We start from the raw sequence: 17165 nt of genomic DNA, 5'->3' as shown, positions 1-17165 counted from the left end.
TGATACTGACCATCAATTATTACTAATGGACAATTTGATCCCTGCAGACCACACCTATACATCTTTACTTTTATCCACAACTTAATGAGGGAGTAATCTAATCCAGTGGAAGTGCCTGGAACCATCTAAACTAGAACCAACCCTTCAGATGTGTGTGGGGCAGAACTGCTCTCCTCTCGCTTTCAGATTTTATTTTGTTTTAGTTCCATTTTGCTCTCTGCGAGTCAACGTCTTCTCCAGAAGCAGTTTCTCAATGCGTCACCATCTGTGCATGAGAACTATGATTTTCACTGTGAAATCAATTCACTGGGTGGAGAAAAAGGGGAAAAAACGCTTTCCCTAACTTTTTCTCATTAAAATCGTTTTCTCTATACTTTTTTTAATTGAGCTCTAATTAGTGAAACACAGAGATAAGGTCGCCATCCTATCACATCAGTGAAGCAACAGTTCAAACCGTTAAAATAAAAGGTTTCGGGATCAGTTCGGGATCAGTGTAGAATGAGATCCATAACAATTTAGCTAAAGCTAAAAGACACTTTAACCCCTGCAAAGGATTGCAAAAAGACAAGTGTGGAGCAGCGTTTGAGGCCCTGAGCCGGTGCACATGTCGGATCTTTCGGTGGTGCTTTAAACTCAGGCATTTGTATAAAAATGAACCTTCAAAGTAAACAACAAAAGAATGTCTGTTATGACTAATGAGATTATTTAACCGCCTCACAAGTTGCATTTTCACTGCTTTCTAACTTCTTTATTTTTCCTCCCCCACTCTTTCAAGTCGAATCGGTCGCGCGCGCTCTGATGATGATGATGATGATGATGACGATGACTGTTTCCCTCATCTGGCTCCGTCGGACTCGGCCGCCGGATGGAGACTAATCGAGAGGCTTTTATTTCCGTCCACAGGAACCATGGTGGTGCAAGTGGCGGCCACAGACGCAGATGACCCGACGTACGGGAACAGCGCCAGGGTGGTTTACAGCATCATCCACGGACAGCCGTACTTCTCAGTGGAGCCCAAGACGGGTAAGACCCCACGCGGGGGACAAGACGGGGGGGGGGGGGGGTCGCGATGCACAGATGCGGCCACCCGAGGTCATCGATATAATCATCATCATAGTGTGAGCATTTTTGGTTTCGGTTTGGTTCGTTTTAATGGAAGTTTCGTATAGCTAGCATAGCAGCTAGCTTAGCGTAGCAGCGAGCATTTGCCATCGTGACGTAACGCCATTGCGTTTCCGCGGTCAACCTACGGTTCACTTCCAAACGGAAGTAAACAAACGTACGGTAACTACGTTAAAATATTATTTTGCACATTAATCACATAAATTAATGTGTTTATGTTGACAGCCCTAACATTTACTGAAATGGGATGTTAGCATGCTAGTGTTAGCTTTTTTGGTTTTGGTTTGGTTCGTTTTAATGGAAGTTTCGTATAGCTAGCATAGCAGCTAGCTTAGCATAGAAGCGAGCATTTGCCATCGTGATGTAACGCCATTGCGTTTCCGCGGTCAATTTTCGGTTTACTTCCAAACGGAAGTAATTATCATTAGCATTAATCTAACATATACTGAAATAGGATGTTATTTTTCAAAAAATCGTTTATTTATTTAGCTTTTTAATTTTCTCTATATTCACCATAAACAAAAAAAGATTATTTTTCTCAAAGTAATTTAATTGATTACAAAAAATGGCACGTTTCAGAAATATGTGTATTGTTTTATTGAATTATAATAATTGACAGATTAAAACAGGTGGATTAATCCACGATAATGTGTAGTATACTTGCGAGTTTTACTTTTTATATAATAATCTGAATGTCTAAAGTCACTAGTATATGAAAGTGAGCACACGATTGAAGAACTACAACATTTTCCAATCCCCAAGCTCTTGCTTCAAAGAACGCAGCTGACCGGTAAACAGTGAAAAACCAAAGCCTGAGAAAAAAAGGCCCGAAACAACGTGCCACATGAGATGTGCGCTGGTTTGTTGACTTGTGGGCCGCTTTATCCCGAGAAGTGCACCGGCGGTCCTCGTCCTCGTAGCCGGCTCATTAGCCGCCGCCCTGCCGAGCCTCGGCTACTTCATGCAAAGCAAACAGAGAAATGTGGGCCATCCCGAAGGCTTCATCCTGCAACACATGGACGCGCCGGGTCTGTGTGTGTGTGTGTGTTTTTTTTATCAATGTAGTTCATGAACTGGTGAGAGCCACTGCAATGCAGGGATTCATGTCGTTATTTTTCACTCCCGGGGCGGGTGGAGAAATTCTGGTGGGGGGGGGGGGGAAGAGAAGACTCCACGGTGACCCGCTAGGTTCACTGTAGACATCCAATGAGCGTAAACCAGCAGAAGTGGAGTGATGATTGTTTCACACAAGAAGAAAAGGGAAATGGCTTCAAACCGCGGCGGCATTAACGGACGCGGCGTCTGAGGAGGAGGAGACGACGTCGTGGGCCATCGAGGTTTGAGCCGACTCATCTGTGATGTCTGAGGAGTACACAGGATTTTTTTTCCCTGTGTTGTTTTTCACTTTCTGGAGACGCTCGACTAATGAAGCCTCCCGCTGAAGCTTTCATTAGGAGACATTTCAGTGTTTCCCTGTTTCGGAGGAGGAGGAGGGGCGGGGGGGTGAACATTTTACATGTTTTACACCCTCTAAGTGAAAAAGTATCCTCGTGCATACTCTTTAAGCTGCGGACTCCCCCCGCCGCCGATGGGAATCTTTGATTTGAAGTGATTGTTCCTGGCGGCTCGGGCGCTGGAGCGTCTGTGGGCCAATTAGTGCGATGGTGCTGTGATCACCTTCATTGAGACGAGTCTGGTTTGGAACTCGTGACTTATTTGCACGCTTTAATGTTTTCCTGCCGTCGCTTTCTGGGAATAATCAATTACCTCGTTGATCAAGCACCTGACATCCGTGGATGTTGGTTCACTTTTTTTTTTTTTTATAAAACCACGGCAGGAAACAGTTGGTTATTTGACACCTAAAAACCCAACGGCACTTCACGTTTACTCTGTAGACTAGTTTATTCTATTTCAAATAATTAATAGGTAATTTCTTCCACCTTCATGCTACTTACCTGGGAACATTCTTTTGTTCCAAAGATTTACAGCTCTACGATTTCCTGACTAAAACATGTCGACCTTTAGCTGCTAAATGATTATTCTCCTCTTCTTGTAGGACATAGTACGGAGGAGCCGTCTCTTACTGTGGCATTTAAAGTCGTATTGTGTCCACCAGCGCCACACCCGGAGCTTAAACCTTCTGCTGCCCAGAATCCTCCAATGTGTCCTTGAGCAAGGCACTGAACCACAGCTTGGTCCCCATGTGTGGGGATTAAAAAAAAAAAAAAAAAAAGATGTTTTCTTTTTTTTTTAGGTTTAAGTTGCTTTAAGCGTAAAACTTGAGGCTCACAAATAAATCCCAGCTTGGTGCTCCTTCTGCAGGACCGCGGCCGGTTTATTAACCTGTCACACCAGAGGCAAACACACACACACACACACACACACACCTAAATGTGCACCCAGACACAGCCCTTAGGTCCCCGACCACAGCTGATTGTACCTGGCCATCCTCGCTCTCTCTCGCTCTCTCGTTTCCGTGCCCGCCGGGTCTCGTGGTCGTGAGGCACCGCGTCGGTGTCGGGATCGAAGGAGCCCGGGTGGCCGTCAGAGGGACGGGACGGGACGGGTGAAGACATGGCGGGCGGACACGAGTAACCTCAACACCAGCAGAGTGTGTGTTTGCGTCGAGGGGGGGAAATCCTGCAGGCTTTTATGGCAGCATTGTTTCTCTGGATGGATTTCTTTGTAGATTTTATCTCTCTGCACTGCCCCCCAGAAACAGCTTTATAGTATGTTCCAGAAATATGAGTGTTCACACGCTTGTGTTAATTTAGTTTCCCTCCAGGAAGAATTTCCTTGGGGAAATATTTATGCTTTTAAATAATGCTCTGCTGTTTTTCTGTCTGGAGGCTTGTGTCGTGTTATCAGCTTCTAACGCTGTCGCCCCTTTTTAAAACTCTTCCACTTTTTTTTATTCATGTTCGTCTGTTTGGGGGTTATTTAGTTTGACCTTTCCTTCAAGCATCGAATATCCAAAAGCAGCTCACTTGCCGCCAAAATCTTGTTTACGAAATGAAATGAAATGAGAAACATCTCCACGAAGAACCAAGAATTGGTCTCACTCGTCGGGTCGTGAAACTCGACCTCTTCCGCCTGGCACTCCAACGGTCTTTAACAAAGTTAAAAACACTTGAACCCACGTTGGACGAGTCTCGAGTTAGAACCCGCGACACCAATACCAATCAAGAGCGCCAGCAGGCATTTATTTAAGTGATGCTCAAACAGCGAGTCTGCCCCATGAGCGCTCCATTATACTCTCATATTGCCCTTTTTCCTCCCAGCTCAATGACTGGAGCTCGTATACTTTCGCGGCCTCGGTTGCTGAAGTGTTTTTCATTAAGCAAAGTGGGTTCTTTAAACCTTTCGAGGTTGATATTTCAAACGATTTGATGGGTTGCGATTGCTTCCTGTAAGAGGCCCCGTGTTGTCCTGCAGTCGGACTCCCGTTAACCCCCATTGCAGGAATCACAAATAGAACAGAAATCCTGGAATCTTAAAACATTATAGTTTGAAAACACATTTTGGAAATCATTGCATTTTTTTTAATATATATGCCATTTTTGTTCATTGGATTTTTTCATCCATGTCAAGTTTGGAATGTAAACGTGTTATAACATCAGGCCGGGTAAAGCCCGCTAGCTGTAAAGTCACAATATATTGCATTAACCACCGCAAGTGGATTTCATTTTTTCTTTTCTTTTTTTAAACAAACAAACAAAATTCTTACTTTAAATGTCCCTACAATTCCCCACAGGTGTCGAGTACTGTGTGCACTGGCTGGTAATGGGGCCACACTGGTTGTGTTAGCTGTTAGTTTCTAGCATATCGTCAATACCGTGTGTATATATATATATATATCTCACAGAATGCGCTCCGGGGGGGGGACGGGGGACAGCAGCTTTGCTCAGACAGCCCAGCAGGATTGAGTGTTGTGGGATGAGCGTTCTTCTGTCTTTGCAACTTGCTAATTAGTCCCATTTGCAGCACCCGCCCGGCCCGTAGCGCAGGGTGACTTTGACAAAGTGCCGGGGCTGAAATACACTCCGCACTGCAATACTGCACTAGCGATTAAGTGGCACGGGGCTAATGGTCAGGTGGGGGTGTGTGAGGGGGGGGGGCTAGCATCCTGCCTTACTCTCGTCCAACAAGTCTCCTTCCTCCCGTTCTTAATCCCAAATTGAATCTGCAAGGTGCCCTTGGGGAAAAGTACTTAATCCCGAAGAGCTCCAATAACTTCGAAGCACTACATAATGTCGGCAAAATACACGAGTTGGCCGCGCCCGAAGGTGCTCGGGTCGAGTCTGCGTTTTTGTAATGTATATTGATTGATTCCCCCGTGGTTGTAGTTTGAAGGTGAGGCTGAGGCGGTAAATGCTGTCACGGACCGCGTCCCTAATTGATGGCGGGCTCGGGGAGGTTGGAGCAGCTGCCTCCGGGCCACGCGCACCTCGGGCGCCACAGGGCGAGGGCTTTGGAGACAATTATCCCGGCGCGCATTAACGAGAGGGGGGTTTGGTTAGGAGAAAAATGCCAGGTGGATTAATTAGACTCCGAAAGGGGTTCGTTGGAGGCGGGACATCCGAATGTGACGGGGGGGGGCGCCCGGGTGGGAGGAGCCTCCGCGGGGAATCGAAATAGTCTCAAATAAAGGGAAAAGGCCCGGTCCGATCCTCACCTGTGAGGGTCCGTGCACTGTGTGTTCCGTACCTGCGGAGGTGCGCTCCGCCGTGGAGCCGCAAACCCTCCGGGCTCAAGGCTGGGGATAAATCTCGCCGTCCCTCGTACGGCGGGGACACGCAATTCCTCAAATCTAATCACAAACAGCAACACAGGTTCCCTCCCAGCGTGTCATTACTAACGAATGGACCCGGTGTTCTATAACACTCGGGGGCCCTCCCCCCTCCTACGTTGTGGCCCTCTTCACGCGGAGCAGGTACGGTGACCCGTGATTGGAGCGCGAAGCCTCCATGTGGCCCAGTAATAAACTACCTGGGCAGCAGCTTTCATCCCCTCTCGGTTTGTGTTACGGGATCCATTCTTTGCCGGTGACCCCCCCCCCCCCCCCACACACACACACACACGCACTGCACCCTTCATGTTCAAGTGTTTGTCACCTTCATCAGGAACCTCTCATGGCTGCTGCGCGGCGGAGCCAGAAGGTTCCTCCCCCCCCCAAAAAAGCCTGCGCTTTTATTTCCTCCTCCCAATACAAACGTCGAGCATCCGGGGGCCTCGGCGTCCGCGTGCAGGCAGCTGGGCGAATGCGGCGGGCCTCGCGGGAGGGTTTTCAATCATCGCCATGACACCAGCGCCGCGCGAAGTGGGGGCGCAACATCAGCGTGTGGATTAGAAGGGCGTCGCTTGGCGAGAAGTGTGTGTGTGTGTGTGTTGCTTTTTTTTTTTTTTTGTTGCTTGCTAGAATCAGGATTCATGGCATCATTAACCACGGCCAACATCTCACCAAGCCGGTGTTAAATAAGTAAATCAGCCGTTCATTTGTCTCGCTGCCAGCTCAACCTCTTTCATTTTTGGGAGCCGTCCTCTTTATTACAATCCAACCATCATCCTCCCTCGCCTCTCTCTCTCTCTCTCTCTCTGTCTCTCTCTCACATGTTTGAAAAGGTTCCTCTTTCTGGTCCAGTGTTGTATGGAAAAAAGAAGAGAGCGTGTTTCTTTTGTTCTCTTTGGGTCCGACTGGTATTAAAGGATTCTGGTGATTCTCAGGTAAACAGGGTTCACAGGTAGCGGTGGTGCTCTCTAATTGGCTACGGGGGGAAGGGGGGGGGGGGGGGGGGTCGCACCGCGCGAGAGCGCGTCAGAGAAGCGGTAAAAGGAGATAATCGAAGCGGGTCCACGTCTCCCAGGATGCATTCTCTGAAACCTCGAGCCGAAGAAGAAAGAAACAAATGACGTGTTTTTGACTCTGTCGTCGGGAGAGAAAAGCAGCCTTGTCCCCCCCCCCCCCCCCCTCCCCACCCCCCCACACTGCTGCAGAACAACATCCCACCGTTCATTATTTGATGCAGGACTGAAATGGCATGTTTTGCAGAGCAACAGCAAAAGATTATTGCTTTATTGACCACCGTCGTCCCGACGTAAGCCCTCGGGCAGCGGCTTTGGAAAGAAAGAAGGTGGACGAGCCGCCATGGTTTAGCTAACTGAGCCATTTAGTTACAGCAGCCAATAACAATTTTCAGCTGGAGGGACTGTAATGACATTAATAAAGGATGGCAGGGAGAGAAAATTAAACACTTAATGGAATTGTTTATTTTTCAAGTACACCCGCGGTTGACAGTCAAAAGGCATCTTCATTTTTCTCTTTGTCTTTTGACTCACTTATTGGATTTTTTTTTTCCCTCCTTTGTTCCTGGATTGAGCTTAATTGCAAATACTATGTGAGTGTGTGTGTGTGTGTGTGTGTGTGTGTGTGTGTGCTTGTACTTTTCCTATGAGAATCTGATATGAGACATTTAACCAGAATGAGGGTGAGGCCAGGCATGCAGTCGGAGGAGAGTATTGTTCTCTAACCCCCCCCCCCCCCCCCCCATCCGAGCCCCCAAATAACAGGCAGCTGTGCTCTTCACTGTGAGAACATCACGGGGCTGGACTTTAATCCACGCCTTTTTTTTAAATCAGAAACCTTTCTCTCGCTGAATCATCTGAAAAAATAAAAAAACAAGTGTTTTAATTTGTCCTCCAGAGATTGGACCTCAATTTATTTGTGGAATTTAACGGATTATGATAAAATGTTGAGGCACTAACTCCTGCCGAGAGCTCGGCTTTGATCGGCTTCGTCAGAAAGATTCGTTCATCCAGGAACTGTGTGTTTTGAGGCTTTGTGTGTTTCCTAATGAGTAATCTCACGAGTTTTAATAAGTGCCATTTCATGAATGAAAAACACAATGTGCGCTAATTCGTTTACTCTAAAAGCAGAAGGGATTTCTTCCATGCATTTCAAATGCACAGCGTTTTTTAAGAGGAAGTTGAGCTCTGGAAAACGGCGTTAATAGAAAAGGTTTCTCGAGAAGCTCTTTGTTTTTTTTACACGAGGCTGAACAGGAGCTGTTCAGCGGATGAATGCCACCCTGTCGATGCCGCCGCTGTCACTTCTCTGATCCGTTTTTTTTTTTTTTTTTAATATTTCCCCTGGCGGCTGAAATGCCCCCCCCCCGCCCCTGCATGTGCTCTCCTCTCTGACAGCTTCTTTAACATTGACCGCGTGGCGCGTCCCTCTCTGAAGCCGCTCGGGAGTGACGCCGCGTTTCAGGGCCCCCCCAAAGAGGCTCATTGGTGCCGGACATCCAGCCAATAACCTCAGTGCAAACTTCTAAATGCGTTAAGTGGGTTGTCAACTCGCAGGTAGATGTAGCTTTGTGTGCTTTTGTATTAAAAATCAATACTTTCGGGGGGGTTGGAGGCATTTAAAAAGCTGTGCAACAAAACTAATTTACAGGCGAATGTAATTCAAGGATAACTATTATTCCCTATTGTTGTGATTCTATTGTGGAAAGATTGTAGAGCTCCATGAATTTAAAAATCCTTAAAAAAAAAAAAAATTTAAAACGAAAAAAATATTTTCAACTCTGACATATTCCCTCATGGATGACTGAATCATTTCAAAAATAATAAGCTATTGCTGGTAAATCCTTTGTTGCAAAATCGGGAGAAAATGATCATTCTTTTTCATTTTTAAAATGCTTCATAAATGATGGAACAGATTCCTGAGACAAACACACAAATAAATAAATAAATAACACAAACCGGACAGAATAACAAAATACAGCACATGTATGATTATTGTTGGGTATCCACTATGGAATATATGTTAAATAGCATGTTTGAAGTCAGCTAATCCCCCCCCCCCCCCCCCCTCCCTCGCAGGCGTCATCAGGACGGCGCTGCCCAACATGGACCGGGAGACCAGGGACCAGTACGTGCTCGTCATCCAGGCCAAAGACATGGTGGGCCAGATGGGCGGCCTCTCCGGCACCACCTCCGTCACCGTCACGCTCACCGACGTCAACGACAACCCGCCCCGCTTCACCCACAGTGAGCCCCCCCCCCCGCCGTGAACACTCACACACACTGCAGCGTGGGCCGGGTGGTCGGTACCTGCGGCCTCCTGCGTTTGCTGTGTGGTGAATAAAAGTTCAACAGGAAAAAGGCCCGTTTGAAGCCAGACGCGCTCATCAAAGCGGTCCAACTGCCACCCGGGCACAAATTCTCTCTTTATCGCCGCGAACCCTCTCCTGAAAGGGAAAAAAGGCACCTTCCTGCAAGGTGTGCAGAGCTTGGGGGGGGTTCGACACCGGGATCAATCGGGGCGCCGTTCTCTTTTTGTCCGTTTGTTGTCGGCCTGTTTTTTAACGCGCTGCAAATGGTTTCCGGGCTCGGCTTTGAGACTCAAAGGCGTGCGGCGCTTCTCGTGATAATCCCAAAAGCGCCGAAGCAGAGGCAATTCGCTGGTCCCCCCCCCCCACCTCCATCCCGGGGGGGGAGAAAGGATCAGGTTCTAGTCATCAATGGCGTTTTATTGGTGTCACGTTGGACGGTTCCGTTGCGCTCACAGGGGTCACAGGTCAGAATCCGTAGAATCAGTGGAGCTGGTGTAGAGTCCAGTGGCTTTGGAGCTGGTCCTTGGACGAGGCGAAAGGAGAGAAGCCAAGGTTGGCGTGCGTGAGCGCACAGGGAGGGGTGGAGGGAGGGAGGGGGCGGGGGGGGGTTTATGTGCATGGGGGCAAATCGGAGGGAGGAAAGCAATTCTTCGCTCTTTTAAAGAGCTTCTATTCCACGGCAAATTAAAAAGCCATTATAAAGATTACATGGCGGCAAACAATGTCAGGCAGATTAGCATTTAGACGGTGGCTGAGGGAGACACTGTAAGGAACACGGAAAGGTCTGGTAATGAGCTCTGCCGTGGTGATTGGGTAGATTATGATTATGAATATGATTCCCTTCTTTATTCTTATAAGAGTGCTTTAAACCCAAAGGGTCAGACAGAAAGCCGAGGGAACACAATGGAGAGTTTTTGAGTAATAGAATCCTCGAGTGGACATTTCATCCCATGGAAGATACCGAAAGGACCTTTAGCATCAGTCTTTTTAAAATTCCCTTTCTATTTTGGTCTCGGGGTAAGCCATTACATCAAGGCAGCATTAAGGGAGCTTTACAATATGCTAAATATTCTTTTCCAGCTGTAAAATGGTCTTCGCTTTTTATCCAACTCGCACATCGGATTCTCCACTGCTGCACGAAGCAAACCGCTTCATTCCCTGTGTGTCACAACTGCTGCTGTCTGTCTGTCTGTCTGTCTGTCTGTCTGTCTGTCTGTCTGTCTGTCTGTCTGCGTTACGCAACATGAATTTATTGAGGAGCCACACAGCTGAATCAAAGCTGAAGGGGGTATACAAAAAAAAAAGCTATCTGAGCTGCTTGAAGGTGAGTTGGTGGTGAAATAAGCACATCCATTACCGGCATCCGCTGCTGTCCTCCCTCCCCCCAGAAAACTATCTGCACGCGGTGCCGGAGTCGCTGCCGCTGCGATCCGTCGTGGCCAGAATCAAAGCGGCCGACGCGGACGTCGGCTCCAACGCCGAGATGGACTACAGGATCATGGACGGCGACGGGCCCGGCGTGTTCAACATAACGACCGACGAGAGCACGCAGGACGGGGTCATCGTTCTCCTCAAGGTACCCGGAGCCCGTGTGTGGTATTTCTCTTCCTTACAAAGAGATATTACATCATATATTTTAAAAAGCACCAAATGTGAATTAATCAATAGCTTGTAAAAGCCCCCAACTAATTCATAAATACCATTTTCCACCTGTTAGAGCAACATTTTCTGTGGGGAACTTACCTAGCCTTTTTTTATTTCCAGCAGAAACTACATATTTGTGACTAAATGTTTGAAGTATTGGGAGGACTGAGCAGGGCTGAGTGCACAGGCAGGGTGGGGGGAGTCAGAAAGTATTAAGAGACTGCAGCTTTGTGGATTTTAGTCTTTTCATGGGATTTGGCACCATGAAAAAAATATCTACGAGCTCTGTGAATTCTCCCTTTTTGGATCGGCGGCGTATATTGGACGGCCTGTACAGCGCTGGAGGGAGATTGGCGTTCCAGGAAAAATAATGACTGTTTTCTCAGGTCATAACAAACGGAGTGAGATGATAATAAAGGCATTTCAGCTTCTCTTCGCCGTCTTTTAGGCCATCAGATTAAGTGATGTTCACTAATGGCGAATCGGCATTGACTCGCACGTGGATCGAAGTTTGCATCCCGTTGGTCGCTCCAGCAAAACAACATAGAGATTTAAAAAAAAAAAAAAAAACCTCAATGAATGACCTCATCGATAACCGCGGACTTAAATGACCAATCTGACGTTGAGCGCGTCACATGTCTCGCTGGTCTTTTTGTGGGAGAGTCGGAGGCGTTTTGTGGCCGGTTCTGCAACAAACTCAGACGGCTCCAACCCCGCTGGGGGATGAACGTGTCAAATCAACGTCCTTCTGCAGTGTATTATCAGTCGGGGGGGGGGTTCGATAAGCTGGACAAAATGACTAGAAACGTCCCGGCAGCTTTTATTTCTCTCTCCCCTTGTCACCACGTCGTCCGCCTTCGATCGACGTCGAGAACCACAAAGACCAGCTGAGACGCTCTTACATTGATGAGGAGAGTGGACATCTTACACCCATGTTGTCCATTCTGCCCCCCCCCCCCTCCTCCACCCCCCACAGCCTCTGGACTTTGAAACGAAGAGCACCTTCTCCCTGAGAATCGAGGCTACCAACAGGAACATTGACTCCAACTTCCTGAGCGCCGGGCCGTTCAGCGACACGGCGTCCGTCCGGGTGACCGTGGAGGACGTGAACGAGCCGCCCGTCTTCTCGCCGCCGCTCAGCAGGATGGTCGTCTCGGAGGACGCCCGGGTGGGCACCTCCATCGGCAAAGTCTCCGCCCACGACCCGGACAGCTCCGGCAACGCCATCAGGTAACCCCCCCCCCCCCCGTCCGCAGCGCGCCCCGCGGCTCCGACACTCCGAGCTGTTTGTTAACCAACAAGTGAAATCTCCCAGAATCCCCAGAACGAAGCGTGTTCGTGTTCTGTTCAAACACTTCCACATGATCCCCCCCCCCCCCCCCCCCTGTTTGGCTGTCGCAGACACGCGGCCAGATGGCGGGGAGGGGGGGGGGGGGGCAGAGGACTGCAACACTAGCAAAAAAAAAAGTGAAATGCCATGTTGGAGAAGAGCAGTCCTTCAGGAGGGTCCAAACAAGCACTCGTATTGCCAATCTGCGCGGCGTCGCTCTCGAGATCCCCTTCTATTTTCTGTTAATTGAATGAATATTGTGGGGTATTCATGCCTTGCTCTGTTAGGATTGTAAGTAATCTTGATCAGAAAATCAAATTACTGCACCATTGTTGCTGTAAATTGCCGCTTTTTTTTTCCCTTCCGCGACTGTTATCAGTGTCTGCAATATATTTCTCTACATCTGTTGAAATTAAAATTATTGTGGAACTAATTCAGCCACAAGAGTCAAATTACATTGCAATAATACCCTTTTGGATGTAGGCTAATTGAAGTTGTAATTTTCTCTAGAAATCCGCCTCGTTGTGTGCTGAGGGCCGACCGGAGAGAGGCCGCGCCTTGATCAACAACAAAAGGGTTTTGTGGCGTTTGTGCGGCGAAGGTCCAAGTTCCTGCCGCCATTCTGAAACTTCTACGTTTTTATCAAACGTGAACACGACTTATTGAGCTCTCTCGCTCTCCCTTTATTCACCCAAAGTGGGATTTATGTACAGTTTGACAAGGGAGACCCATCATCTCCGTGAAGAACTACTGAAATGTAAATGTAGGCCCCTTTTGGTGAGTGCGCTGTGTGTCGTCGTCTAGGTACTCCATCGACAGAAACACGGACCTGGAGCGCTTCTTCAACGTGGACGCTCTGAGCGGCCTCATCAGTTCGGCCAAGCCTCTGGACCGGGAGGCCAACTCCATCCACAACCTCACCGTCTTCGCCATCGAGACGCGTGAGTTTAACCCCCCGAAAGAACAAGTTAGCACACGTGTAACTTTAAAGCCCCCTTGGAGGACATTATTACTACATTCATTTGTAGGCGCTGTTTATGTGATTTTTGCACAATATAATAATGAATGCAAGCCCTACAAACCTTTACTTTGATAAATAATAATATTATGTAAGTTATTTAAGCCGCAATACAGTGTTCTAGTAGCATAAAGTAACCGTCTGATCATACATCTTAACCTACATATAATAGCACTAACGAGCTCAACACTGCAAGAGCTACGCCGTTTGTTTGCATGTCCTCTGCAGATTGGGTTCAGTTCTGTGCGTCGTGCGTTACGCTTTCACCAGATTCCCAAAAGGAGACGAAAATGTCCACAGGCCTGTCGACCGGATGTCACGTCATTCCGCGAGGGCAAAACCTTCCATCTCGACCTCCAGAGAAACGACAGGCCCTCCCTTGGACTCGTTTTTTTCAAACTGACTGAGGCCTTCGAGCCGTAAACCTGCCACCGCAGAGCGTTGGACGTTGGGACACTTGTCGGGTTTCACACTGCGACGCTGCTGCGTCCGACCTGTTGTCCTGCTCCGCAACGTCCGTGCAGAGGGTTGGCTCGGTTGTCGGGGGGGGGGGGGGGGGGGGAGGGGGAGGTCACTGTGGGGCTGTCGGGGAATGTTAATTCACGCACGGGACAGTCGACCTCCGCGTGTCCGTGAGCCGGTGGGGACGAGACGCTGACTAAGGGGGGGGGGCGATCTCACCCACGGGCTGAACTACGCTAACGCGACAGGAAGAAGTGCCGGCTGCCTTTCTGATTACCCCCCCCCCCCCCCCAATGGCTCCGAGGACACCGAGTGCAGTCTTTCTTCTTTTTTTCCAGTCTTTGCGTCACTTGGCTTCGATCATGCAAACACATCGGACAACAATCCACGGCACGCGACCCGACACAAGGAACCCGAGGCCTTCGGCCTTCCGGCTCCTCCGCTTCCACTTAAACACACGGTTTGAAAAGGGAAGGGTTCGTCCTCTGCTTCAAAGGGGGTTTTCTTTTTTATTTACATCTAATGCCACACTGACACACCGCCGTGCCGGATATAGCAGCAAAGAGACGGCAGCGTGTAATAATAGCCGCGGTGAAATGCCACGGCGGCCCCTCATGCGCGAGGCACCGGCCTCTGACTCACGGTGACACCGGGGGCCGTTTTCCCAGCTGGAAACATCCTTCAGTTTTTTTTTTTTTTTTTTCAGAGCGTCATCCACTGCCCCGTGCGCATCATCCCAGTGTTTACAGTAAGCAGCCTGCAGTGTGCAAGGAGCTGCAGCTACCCCCCCCCCCCCCCCGAGGCGCCGCGCCGTCCCCTTTTTTTATCGGCGGCAAATCAACCGGCACCCACGGATGTCAGCGCGGTTCGTGCCGCCGGCCTTAATCATCGTCTCGCTCTGAGACGCGGGGCCGTTTAGCCGTCAGTGCGTGGCAGCGGCGCGAAGGCGGCTCGTCCGCAGCTGGTCGGGCCCCCGGGTTGCCAGTCCCCCCCCCCCCCCCCTCCTCCTTTGAGATTAATTAGAACACAAGAGAAAAGATCAATACTCCATAAAGCGGCCAAAGCAGAGTCGAGGCAGCATGAAAGTGTTTTTTTTACCCCCCGAAAAAAGCTCTGACACCAGGACTCTCTCTTCTCTCCTTTTCTTTTTTTTCCTTCAGAGGACCCGACCCAAATTGGAAAAGGCGTCGCTCTCATCACCGTGCTGGACATAAACGATAACGCTCCGGTCTTCGCACTAGACTATGAAACCGTCCTCTGTGAAAACGCCGCGGCAGGACAGGTAAGACGCCGCCGCCGCCGCCTCCAACGCCGCCAGCTGACTCTCGAAGCCATGCAACCTCGTTCCTGTTCCTCAAAACAAGTCCACTGCGCACGTCTCCACAGCTCGAGGTCGTCCCAGGGAGAAGGCCTCATTAGCATGAGACTCATCCTCAAGATTTTATAGCAGGTGCTGTGTCATCCCTCATCGGAGATGTACCCCTCATTCCATTATGTCAAAAAGCCCACCGAATTAACGACTCCCGCCTGTGGTCTAAATCCACAATAACAACGCGACGGGAAGGATTGCTGCCCCCCCCCGCCGCGATCCGAGCGCGTAATTTAACGACCGCCGCGGCGGGACGAGAGGCAGATCACCCAAATAAATAAATAAAAAAGGGACCGGTGAGGGTTTGGCGATGTGATCCGGGGGGGGGGGGGAGAAGGAAGGGAGGAAATGAAGCTGCGGCCATGCGTGGCATTTGGCTTCATTGTTGCTAAATGACTCGTGCGTCTCCGGCGGCGATTCGTCTGCTCGTGGCATTTGGGGAAAAATACAATCAGAGGCAACGTGTAAAGGAGGCGCGTAGACCTGCATAAGTACGATTGATCAGAATGATGCATGGTATTGGAAAATGGCTATTAGGCCCTTTTTAAATATGCTATTTGCATTTATATTTCAGAGCTGTTTGTCACCGTGCTCACAGGAGGGTGAACAAATTTCATTTGGGATAATGAGAGACCGTATTTCATGTCGGCCTCCTTCTCTGTGCGCGTGATGCTTGACCACGACGTGCAGGTGAAGCTTCCCGGGTGTGTTATTTTTCTGTTTCTCCCTTTATTTGTTTTGTTCAGACCTCAAAATACAAGATTAAAAACTTTCCCGGCATAAAATTCAACCTACCTTGAGGTCTTTTGAGACATTGCTGATCTATATTTAATTAATTAGATTCTAGCCTTCGGGTGCGGAGTATTTGCTGAAATAAACATTGGCTCTACATTAGTTGCCATCATTATTGAAGAATTCCTTTCTACCGCGGCTGAATGTCTGTTCTTTTGTTAACGACGCTGCCACTTATCTTTGGATGAGCGTTGTCGCTCAGTAATATCAAATCGAGAGCATCCCTAGCAACCATCCATCACCCGTCCAACGCACCCTGGACTTTCAAGCTCAACGGATAATTTGCACATTTCTCCCCCGCCGGCGTCTGATAAATGACGCCGCGCGGGACCGATGCGACGACACTGAAACAAAGTCATTTCCAAACAATCAAACCCGGCCCCCGAGGACACGGCAACGGGGCCGCGGTCCGTGACAGCGTCATCAGCAGGAAAAGGTAGCGCGTATCGGTAATTACTCAGCCCCGGAGCCGACGGGGCGCTCGGTCAACGCCAGCCGGGGGCCCGAGCTGCGAGGGGGCCGCTCTCGGCGCAGCCGGCCAGCCGCCGCTCGGGCTGCAGGGCGCCGCATCCAAACTCCCCCTCGGCGTCGCCCTCAAAGGGGGCCGTTGTTTGTTCGAAGAGAGACGTCTCCGGTCAGGTGCGTTTGTGGCCTGTTATAAAGTGGATGAAGGATGGCAGGGATACGCGTTGAAATGAAGCGTCTTTATTCCTATTCCTCCAATCACTGAACCAGAAGAAACACATCCGACTCTATTTCACGTGCCGTGTGTTTTATATGAGATATTTCACCATATCTTACTTCTGCAGATATCATGAAAATGTTTAGTGGAGAGTTGACAAAATAAAATGTAAACTTCCTCTTCCCCTTGTTGCCGGGCAGAACCAATGTTGAGAATAGTTCTCTTACCTATTAAATCACACTCAAATACAGAGGTGCACCAGCGGGATTTCACCTTCGGTCGTAATAGATGAAATTTACACCCAAAAACACATCCGGCGCAAAGGGAGGAAGAGGGGGGGGGGGAGGGGAGTGGAGGCGGGGGTTGGCATTTGGATGCGGAGGGCGGTCTGAATGACAACGAGGTGTCTGCTGTCTCTGCGAGCCGTCGGGCTGGCGGGACTCGTGACTTGTCAGTTGTGCGCCGCCCCAGACCCCCCCGCCCCCCTTATCCCAAATTAATTCAAGTAGTGTTTGTCCGGCTGAAGCCCCTTTGTTCGCCTCCCCGTAAAGAGTGGTTAAAAACCTCCGGCGGAGGTGGAATGATAACATTTCGCCGGTTGGGGCCGGGGAGGGTTGACTGGGGGGTTGACT

At 49.4% G+C, this 17165-nt stretch overlaps 1 protein-coding gene across 1 annotated transcript in view; it reads left to right on the top strand.

Moving 5' to 3' along the window:
• The window catches only part of cdh7a (cadherin 7a), a 58507-nt gene that overhangs the window by 29741 nt on the left and 11601 nt on the right, over positions 1-17165 (top strand). The window contains exons 4-9 of the mRNA XM_037456347.2: positions 904-1023; positions 9004-9171; positions 10625-10812; positions 11857-12110; positions 13015-13151; positions 14851-14972. Coding sequence (XP_037312244.2) covers positions 904-1023; positions 9004-9171; positions 10625-10812; positions 11857-12110; positions 13015-13151; positions 14851-14972 — 989 coding nt within the window. The remainder of the gene's footprint in view (positions 1-903; positions 1024-9003; positions 9172-10624; positions 10813-11856; positions 12111-13014; positions 13152-14850; positions 14973-17165) is intronic.

Source organism: Pungitius pungitius, chromosome 19, assembly GCF_949316345.1.
Source record: "Pungitius pungitius chromosome 19, fPunPun2.1, whole genome shotgun sequence".
Lineage (NCBI taxonomy): Eukaryota > Metazoa > Chordata > Actinopteri > Perciformes > Gasterosteidae > Pungitius > Pungitius pungitius.
Note: the sequence above shows the minus strand (reverse complement) of the source record. Positions and strands in the feature narration are given on the sequence as shown.